Consider the following 10,852-nt stretch of genomic DNA (forward strand, 5'->3'; position numbering starts at 1 on the left):
ACATTTGAATACGTTTTCCCATTAAGATGGTGTTGCAGCGAATGAAAAAGATGGTCATCTGATGATGTCATATCTGGAGAATATGGTGGGTGGGGGAGAGCTTCCTAACCCAACTCCATAATCTTCTGTTGTATCAAATGTGCCACATGTGGACGTGCAAACATCGTGGAGAAGAACACCTTTCCGATTCACGAGTGTAGAGCATTTTTGATTAAGGGTTTGATTTAAATGTTCCAGTTGCTGACTATAGATCTCTGCATGTATATTTTTTGGGGGATGGTTAATGAAAGTGTTCCAAAATGCGATATTAATTTCTTGATGACCAATATTAGCACAAGGTGCCTGAATTGATTATGTCTGTCTGTCTGACTCAGACACTGAGAAGTCAGAGAGCAAGGTGATGACCATGAGAAAAACAGAAATACCTTTGTCCATTGTACAGTTTACACACTGTATTTGTATAACCTCTAGAACCTCCAATATGCATATCTACAGTTTTTCAGTATCCCTGTATATTATATCTGGTGTCTATTTTTCTCTACCATCATCTATCACTAAATCAACAATGTGAGGTAAAATAAATAGTTCATAACTCTGACTTCAAATACATAAACTGTGTTGAATGGCACTCTGTAAAAGGTCGTGGAATGTGCACTTGGACCCCAAGCCATACATACAGAAATATCAATGAAGTTAAAATTGCCTAAATGTAAATAATGAAACATTATGGTCAACAATAAAAATATTGAAATTGTTAGGCAAAAAGAAGTATTATAATGTTTTTTCACAACAGAGACTCACAGTAAAATCTTGGAAATTTAACAACCTAAGAAATACTAGATCAAATTATAATATCTTTTTAAAGCAGAAAATAGATAAGATTTAGTAAATTTGCAATCAGTTTCATCCCATTTGGTTAAGTATTTCCAACGTAAAAAAGAAAGAAAAATCAGAGAATATCAGCATCATCATTTTCATCACAAAAAGTGATAAAACCTTCTGAACACATTTCATGACAACTTTTAAACTGATGCTTCTACCAATGGAAATAAACATATAGTAATGCTAAGCAACTTTTGACACATGGAAGACAAGGGAATAAGTAACCATTTTATTGCCAAGATACCAAACAAGTGCACCTCTATCCTGATTATTTTAAGTAATACATCTATGACAAACAAATAACAATGATTATTTTTTAATTAATAATTATAGAGCTGATCCAAAATAAACCCATGCATGTAGAACAAAATTTAAGTAATGCGAAAGTTACGGGTCGATAATATATCCATTTTGATAAAAAAGTGTTAAAAATTTGATAACATAAAAACAATTAAATCTCATCACATAATTATTAACAAAATATCAAACTACTACAATTCATATTTGATGATAAGTTAATTGGATGAAAAATAGAAGATTTTACATTGATTTGAATATTGTTTAAACGTACCTGTGTAGTTTTTCCACATCCCGTATCTCCAACTAGTAGCACTACTTGATTGTGAAATATGGTTTTAACAATATTTTCCCTCAGCGGCCAAATGGGAAGACTCTCTCGGACACTTGAAAGTTCACTATCTAGGCGACTCTGAGGTACCTGTGGAATTCCATTGTTAAGTCTACCTGTGGTGCGGTTAACATCCCGATCTAACAAAAAATAAAAATAAATATGTCGATTGTCTGAGGGAAATGACTCTATTATTTTTTTTTACTAGTAAACAAATTTTACAATTTTATGATAAACACTTTTAATTCCTGCCTGACTATTAACACAAGGTAGGTACTAACATAGTTGTTTGTACCTTAGCTTCATTTAGTTCTCTACCTTAGAAATGGAGCATTAGTTTTAAATGCTATTTGTTAAGTGTAAAAATTAATAAGTAATAAATTCTTAATAAAAAAGACCTAATATTTTTTAAGATTTATTATGGAAGGTAGACTTCAAAAAGTTTACTCTGTTGCCTATAAACAGCAATAATACACATACTATGTACTTCATACAAGTGTTTTTAAAATCTATTAAGATTATGTACTTGCAAATACAAGTAAATATACACTGGTTTTTAACAAAGATCTACAGGAAACTTTCTAACACCCACCAATATTTTAATTATTAATCCTGTCACACCTGGTGTTAAAGAACCATAAATCCTCTAACAACAAGAGCTCTAGAAACATGAATTGCAGTTCATCAATGCTAAAGTGAAGTGTATATAACTATCATCCAAAGAAATTATTATCTCTGAAAAAATAATTTACTGCCAACAAAAACCATGTATGGAGGGATTTCAGAATGCACCCATTACGCCATGAAAACCCACCAATAACTGAGCTCTCATCAGGAATGATACAAATTTCGAGAAAAATTGTTCTATTATAAAATGTGGCTGTAGAATGGAATGTATTAATGAAACTGAACAACCATTTACAAGTAAATATTTAAGTAACCTTTGCATTTTTCCTAACTTGGGTTATCTTTACTGTCAGTGAACAAAGAGAGTTGTGTTAAGAACAATCTAAATGAATCCACATGATATGGTTCTTAAACTTGATAAAGAAAAAAATCTCCAGAATGTTTAAGGATTATCCAGAAAGAAGCCGTCTATTTTCCGAGACTTACACGTACATCTATTATTTAAGATCTCTATCTTACCATCTGATGAGTCAGAAGCATAAGTATTCATTGAAACCTACTAAATTTATTTAATAATTATCAAATGCAAGTTTTACATCAAGCTATAATTACTTTAAAGTGCCATTAAAAATACTAGAACTAATACGAATACAAAGCTTTCTATGAATGAACACAATGTTCAATAAAAACAGGGTAACCATTACACAATTAAAATTGGAATTTTGAAATGTCCAATTCAACACACTCATATGTGTTAAAACATAAAATGTTGCTTTGCTTCATTAGCTCTCTAAATTTAAAATTATAAAAAAATCCTACACTTCTTATACTCCAAGGCCAGATGAAGGAGTTGGAGGGCTAGAACAAATTTTGTATGGGGCCCTCAGATCTGTACTTCATAAACAAGTCAAATACAATTCAATACTATTTATTAGCTGTAGTTTGAGTATACACAAACACAAGCGATGGGTAGATAATATACAAAATACTAATTCTAATATTTATAATAAATATAAAGCAATAACAATAAATTCTATTGTTAAATGACAAAGCAAATATTTATCAAAGAACAAACTGTAAGAGCACATTAATGAAAAATTACAGAATAATATGTCTATACGAATTAAATAAAATCACTGTAATCGTAGTGACACTGTTGCAATTCTTTTTTTTTTTTCAGTAAGACATCCAGTTTTTGATTATTTTTCTCTTAGGCAGGAGACCCTTCGATCCAGGGGGTCTGGGGAAATCCCACCTTTTTATCCTCACCTTAATCTGACCTTACTTATACTGTCACCCACCAAGGGTCAGTCTTAATTAATCTTCTAACATATGCAATTAATAGAAATAGAAACTGCACACTGTACAGCTAGTCAACTCTTTCAGAAAGAGTCAATCAGATTCACCAATTGAGAACTATGTACATACTATATAACACTGAATTTACTATGTGTATATTCATGAAATTTGCCAAGTCTATTTTCTTTAATCATTTTATTGCAGTACTTTGTATTTGTTTGAGTAGTAACCATAGTGAAAGAGAAGCAATAAATTACACAGAGAACCAATAGCTGTTTCTAGCAGAACATAACATAAACAGCACACAAAACATGGCATGCACATAACTTCACCTTGAGCTTGTGAAATTTTAAACTTTTTATTTTAATGAAATTTCTTTAGGCTAATCTGAGAATGTTTCTAATAAAAAAATAGACATAAAAATACAACGATTTGTAGCACTCACTTTACTATCAAACAGGTTGGCATTTACGTGGAAATCAGAAGCAATTCTTTCCAAAGCCTCACAAACTTGAATGTCCAAAGTTATAATTTTCCTATATTGAAAATGTAATTCCGATAGGTACTTACCTCCACTCATATAAATAGCTATTATCGTTCAGTGCTGCCCCCTGTATGCAAAAAAAAAGTGTGCATGCATGCCTTGAAACTCCCACCCATTTGGAATGGACGAATTCCAATGCATTTTGGATGCAAATTATCATGCAACAACCCTCCACCAATAATAGCGTGACACACTCTCTTGATGCATGTGATTCCCTCTATTCAATTCTACCAAACTATCATGTCAGGTGTAGTCAGAAAATGGAAGCATTGGTTTTCAGTGGAGAGGAAGGGTGAGAAGTGTAAGTGGATGTAAGTACCCATCAGAAATACATTTTCAGTATAAGAAAATTATAGCTTCCAATATGGTACACTGCTTCATCTCACATAAGTAGCTAGAATCCCACATTGAATAGGTGGAGGAATTGGTGCGAGGGAACGAAACAAGCATCCTTTTAAAGGAGAGCTTTGGCATTGAAGATCAGATGTGGGAGACCACACCACTTCCGAACCAGGGGTATTCCTCACCCATTGTGGAAAGATGTCTCATAAATGGGCAGAAAGAAGTAGGAGCACATCCAAATGGGAGAGAAATATGGCAGGATAGTGATCCGAACTATAAGTTAATTATTAAACTCAATCCTGTAAAACAGCAAAGTGGGTAAGATTAAAGGTGCAGAGTGGCTAGGGTGCAATGGACCATACACAGCAAGCCAACTACATCCAAAACCCATGCTACTGGGAACTGACATCTACATGAGGGTAGGATGAGAATCATACCATCAGTAAGTCAACTACAATCCAAAACCTGGCCATCAGGTACCAACATCCATGTGGGGGTAGGAAAGAGGATCATCCTACTGGCAAGTCAACTATAACCCAAAACCCAGCCATCTGATGGGGGTAGGAAAGAGGATCATCCTACTGGCAAGTCAACTACAACCCAAAACCCAGCCATCTGGTTGGGCTAGGAAAAAGGATCATACCATCTTCACCTGAAGTTCATGAGACCGGAGGGAATCTTGTACCCCTGACCTATGAACGAGCACATGATAACAATGTGAGAAATTGAATGATTGATCCAATAACCCAACATCTGTAAGCACCTCCCCTGTGACTTCAACACAGATGGGGTAACAAGAGTATAAATGGGTGAGGGAATAGAGACAACTATAATACATATGTGAGGACTTTTGTTGATTGGTTCAGCTCTAAATCCAAAACCCAGCCACTGGGAACTGATGTCCACATGGGGGTAGAATTAGGGATCCCAATCGAAGGGTTGAACTGCAAATTAAATGGCTCACTCCCATGTTAGATAGTGGAGGTTATCCCGCCCTCTACACCAGCAGAACACCACCACCATACTCTCAACTGAATGGTTTTATAATCATTTATATATATTATTTGTATTTCACTAACACATTCAGGAGGATGCCTGCACAGTCCCCCACCCTAGAAGCTTGTAACTGGAAAATGGTAAGGACTCTCAAACATCACCAGAAGAAAAGGGGGAGAAAGCATGGTGGAGAGTTCAGAGGAACAACAACACCTGAGATAGTGCAATGGGTGACCACAAAACCCTGTTTTGAAAAGCAGACCATACTGATTTATTGATTACAAGGCATGACAGGTGTGGGCAGCTATCCCCTTCTGCTTTACCTATATATTCCATGGGTGAGTAAGGTCTGTGTCGGGCAAACGTATTGCGAGTATAAATCTACAAGTGATCTTGTGGAACACCTCATCTCTGCAGTGAGCATTACATGGCATTGGAATCATAATACGTAAGTCGACATGGTCTTACAGTGTGGATCTGAATGGTTAAAGAATACCTGGTCAGGCACCACTTGCCACAGAGCAAGATCCAGACAATGATTAGCAATAAAAATGGAAAAGGGGAAAAAGGCCCCTGAAAAGGAAGAAAAAGAGTAATAAAAGATAATTTACCCAGTCAAAGACTCAATGAAGTCTGAAGAATGGCTACAGGTGGAAGACAATAATGCAAAGATAAAGATACCACTATCCTATGCAAATAGTGAAAGACAAATGTATGAGGAGTAGTTCATCTGCCCGACTGAAGAATTTCTTCCAAGGGATGATGAAAATCAGATGCCAATGAAAAGGTAAGGTGTTGTATTCGATGAGAAGATACCCAAAACAAAGTACAGGAGGAAGACGATAAAGAAGAATAAGTCAATCAATTTAAAAGCCAAACCTAACTGGTGAGGGTGGAAGGAGAGTGATCATGAACAGAGAATGTCTGCCAAGGAATAAAAAGGCAGAATGGGCACCACGGAAGGAAGCCATGCAGGTAATATAACAGCAAAGAGCACATACAGGACATAGAAGTCTATGCAGATCAGACCGAAGATAAAGGTGGGAAAGGGAAGGAAGGGAAATTGGCAAAAAGGAGGAGTTACCCTCTCAAGCCGCCAAAGTTTTGGGGAGGAAAGAAAGATCCAGATAAAGGAGAATATAAGTAGATTGATAAAAAGTAAGTGAAACATCGATGGCAAATAAATCTAACCTCCAATGTCTACAGACTAAGATGAGAAGTAAATAAGTCTTAAGGGAAAGCTGAAACAAGGAGTACATGGAGAGTGGTTCGAACAGAGGCAAAGTTAGGCAATGAAGGACCACATTAGCATCCCAATCCTGAAAGACAGCCCACCAAAGCATATTATGAAGGAAGGAACACATAAAAATAGAAAGGGTAGGAGAGATAATCACCCTATGTAATCATGAAATATTAAAAGTGTGGGACAAGGGTGAATGGAACTAGCTAGAAAAGAAACTACCCCTTAGCTGATTCTGCTCACCAACAACCAGATAAAAACCAGGCATGAAGATGGAGGACAGGAAGGGCTGGATGAAACATCAGGGACTGAGGGGTAGTTTGGATCTGGAGTAGCCACAGAAACAAACCACAGTTGAGGTAGCCAGCAAGGAGTGATCAGAGGGACCTGACACAGAGTGGCATGGATGATCAAAATCACCTTGTGAATAAGGCAAATGGGAGGATAGACATACAGGTATTTGTTGGTGCAATCCTAACTGAAGGCATCTACAGCCAGAGTAAGAGGATGAAGGACCAGAAACCAAAACAGAAGCAATTTGTTGTTGAGGGATGTGGCAAATGCATCGATGTGAGGAGTACCCCACTGAAGACATAACCACTGGAAAACAAGAGGATCAAAAGACCACTCTGCTGAATAGACTTTGTCTGGACAGGAAATCCAATCCGCAAAAAGATTGAAAGCACCCAGAAAATTACTTGCAAAAAAGGAAATCCAAAGTATGAAAACATAGGTGGAAAAAGGCTATCAAAATCCCTGTCGGCCTGAACAGGTTTGGCTTGTTCAGGAGGAGGAGGTTGACCCATATAATATCAATCTCATGGCAGATAATTGTAGATAAGTCCCACCTGCAGCCTATGAGATAGTGATAGTAGGTGGTATAATACCCAAAGTAGTAACATTAACCTCAAAATTCATAGTTGAAATATAAATCAAACAAGTGTTTGATGCATAAAAATTCAAGAGTGAGGAAAAAAAAAGACTAGGAAATTAAGTTAACTGAAAAATTCTTCTACAATATAAAGATACAAAAAATTAATGAAGAAATTCCATTTCGTAATTTAAACTATTAAAAGTCATGAATTCGAATCACATGAAAGGCACCAAAACAAAAAACATCTTGCCACGAGTGCTGCCAAATGAGGAGTGATAGTTTGGTAGAATTAAATAGAGGGAATCACATGCATTAAGAGTGTGTCGCTCTGTTATTGGTGGAGAGTTGTCGCAGGATAATTTGCATGCAAGATGCAATGGAGTTAGTCAGTTACAAATGGGTGGGAATTTCAAGGCTTGTGGTGTGTGCAAAAAATGTTTTTTGCATATAGAGTATAGCTTCTTATGTGAGAAGAGGTAATGTACCATATCGGAAATTAATTTATGTAGCTTTCAAATACCTATCTTAGAACACAAAAAATATATCAATCACTAGAATAGAACATACTGAAACTACTATAATTTATCTGGTTTTCTTAGTAAGCTTTAAATACATTAAAAACATTTTATTATTGTGAGTAGTATCACAATGATGATGGAATAAGAAACATCTAACAACTGAATAATCTAGGTGGTAAAACTGATATAATAAAAAAGGGATTCATGTAGTGGAGAACCTCTTGCTATCAGTTATAAGCATGGCCATTAGCCATGTAAAGTTGATTAGCAAATAATCTTAAAGTCAGATCGAGGTGGAAAAAGCTTCTCTATTACGTTTGATCAACTTATTAATATCTCAGCAAATCAAGAAGGGAGAAAGTGCAAATTATAAAAATCTTTCTTGTAACTATGTATACTTTGTGTTTCTAATTAGTCAGAAACTTCAGCAGCTATTTTGAAATTAGAAAATTCTGAATCGGAGAAACCACAATTCAGATGTGTCACATTGATGGTTAAAAAAACAAACGATTTACCTACCCTGATTTTCAAATGGATGTAGTCAGAACAACAGCATTTTTGCTTGGTCTCATTGAAAACTATCCACATACAAAGATGACAATGAAGGAATATTTTAAAAGAAGTTAATTTCCAACATCTACTTTTACAATTTTACTGTACATAAAAGTTATCAAAGACTCACTTTCATGACCCATCAGTCGGTCCCTTTCTGTAGGAGGTAGAAGTTCCTGTCGTTCCCGAGCACTAACAGGATACCTCTCCAAGAGAGTAACTACATGCTGCTTTGACACTCGACCCATTTGAAAAACTGCATCTGCTTGCACTATTGTCGAACCCTCTTTTTTGTACACGGTTAAGTAGCGATTGGCTCCATTACTGTATAACAAAAGTTAAATTCAAAAAATGAGTAACTTTATTAGACCATTTAAAATGATATAAATGAATACAAATAACATGGGAGATACCATTGTCCGTGAGTGTGTTATGTAGGTATCATACACTAAACTTCTCTGGAACTTAATATACGAATATATCTTTATTCATGAAATTTGTAAACAATCTTACGTGGTCCAGAGAAATAGTTTGGTGTATTCTGCCAGCATGAATACAAGTCTAAGTGCTTTTTAATGAGTTTGGATATGCTGAACACATGCAGAAAGAGAAATGTTGGAAACCCTGATTTTTCTTTGTTTTGTTAATGGGACTAATTGAGTGACATAGCACTCTGGGAAGTCCTGATACAACATGGAATTAAAGCAAAGTTAGTGTTTGGTCAAAATCTGCCTCATCCTTGTTGAAATGAAACTTGGATACAAGATAATAAAGAATAACACTAATACGTCTAAATGAAAAAATTTCTAGTTTTATTTTATGCAAAGTCAGTTGTGTCATAGTGATTGTCAAATGAAATACATTAGAATTTTCTGACAATATCACAATAGTATTACCTTTTCTGGTTTGGTGCTTGAGTACCCGACACTGAATACTTTCAATAGGGTAAAGATTAACTGAATATTTACAATTCATTGTTATGCTTACTTAATGATTTCTTGTATTCCCTGAAACCTAACAGTATTCTAATTTAAAACTTTTTTTTTAGTTTTCGCAGCTGTTTTTCTTCAAAGAATTTCAGCCTTATAGACATTAATTTACACATAACATACGAATAAGCTCTCATTTTATAATTGTATGTCAATCTTATTTTTTATGACTGTTATGGTAATGTATGAATTTCACATCAATTATTAATGGGAATACATACAACTGCCTCTCTATCCTCACTATTACATTAAACAGCAGTGTCCATTAGATTTTTCTCTGTGCTTCACTGCATCAAAGTGCAAGAATTTAGTCAAGAGCAAACATAGCAAAATCCACATTTTTTTACTGATCTGGCTAGAGAGTAAAACAGCAACCATAAGGTTACTTCAGAAAACAGAGGGTTAGCATTAACCTTTGCCTTTTATTGTTTCTTCTCTTATTTCTTACAACAACTAATACAGCGGTTGAGTACATTATACTAAAATGAATTTGGAGCATCACCACATCATTACATTCCATTTTGCCACATCCAGTCATGCTCTGTCTGACGACTGTGCGTCTTGACAATGGCCCTGCAAAATAGTTTCCATTGCAAAAGGCTCTGTCATAAGGCATTCATGTCTAAAGCCACCCCTTCTTCCTGCTGGTTTTCCATAAGCCATCAACTGTTGGAGGATGATGGTTTCTCAGGCACTAGTTTCAACAGTTCAGTCACACAAAAACCCATAGGCACTGTATCCAGCAACTTGACCAGCAGGTCTTCATATGGAATAGCAGGAATAACATGAATACCTGTTTCATTCTCAACCTGCTTTACATATGTGCTGGGCAAACAGGAGATATGGCTGGAAGTCTCATCTGGGTGAACCTACGGTGTCCTCATTTCCAGATGGAGATCTTTCTTGATTATGTTATATACTGTAGCCTAGGTAATGAAAAAGGCTCTTGCCACTGAACTTGTGTTCATGGATTTTCACCTGTTACAAGATGCCACACTTTGCTTACCACAGTTGGAGTACAACTTGTTGTAGGTCTCCTTTCTAGATTGTCTTGGTTCCCCAAGTTGATCTATATTCCTTAGTTTTCCAATGTCACTTAGAACAAGGGATATCCCTATCTTAGAAATTCTAAATCTCCAATCTGAACACAATTTTCTGATCTGACCCTATGAATATCTTTCATGGGAGAGGGTTGCTACATACCCTTCCCAAAAGCAATTAAATCCTGTTGGCATCACACCACCTATGAAATTCATGTCAAACAATGTCAAAATATCCTGATACATGCTATTTAACATTTTGGATATAACACATTCAACCTTATAATGGCTGGAGACGGCTTAAATGGGTAATGAAGAAAA

The 10,852-nt window shown here is 35.6% G+C and overlaps 1 protein-coding gene across 2 annotated transcripts in view; it reads right to left on the reverse strand.

Annotated features, from left to right (window-relative positions):
- The window catches only part of LOC106463796 (probable ATP-dependent RNA helicase YTHDC2), a 71,927-nt gene that overhangs the window by 46,664 nt on the left and 14,411 nt on the right, over positions 1–10,852 (reverse strand). For both annotated transcript variants that reach the window (XM_013923862.2, XM_022391396.1), the window contains exons 4-5: positions 8,633–8,826; positions 1,454–1,650 (exon numbers count right to left, since the gene is read on the reverse strand). In XM_013923862.2, the coding sequence (XP_013779316.1) occupies positions 1,454–1,650; positions 8,633–8,826 (391 nt within the window). The remainder of the gene's footprint in view (positions 1–1,453; positions 1,651–8,632; positions 8,827–10,852) is intronic.

Source organism: Limulus polyphemus, unplaced genomic scaffold (genome assembly GCF_000517525.1).
Source record: "Limulus polyphemus unplaced genomic scaffold, Limulus_polyphemus-2.1.2 Scaffold1485, whole genome shotgun sequence".
In the NCBI taxonomy this organism is placed as follows: domain Eukaryota; kingdom Metazoa; phylum Arthropoda; class Merostomata; order Xiphosura; family Limulidae; genus Limulus; species Limulus polyphemus.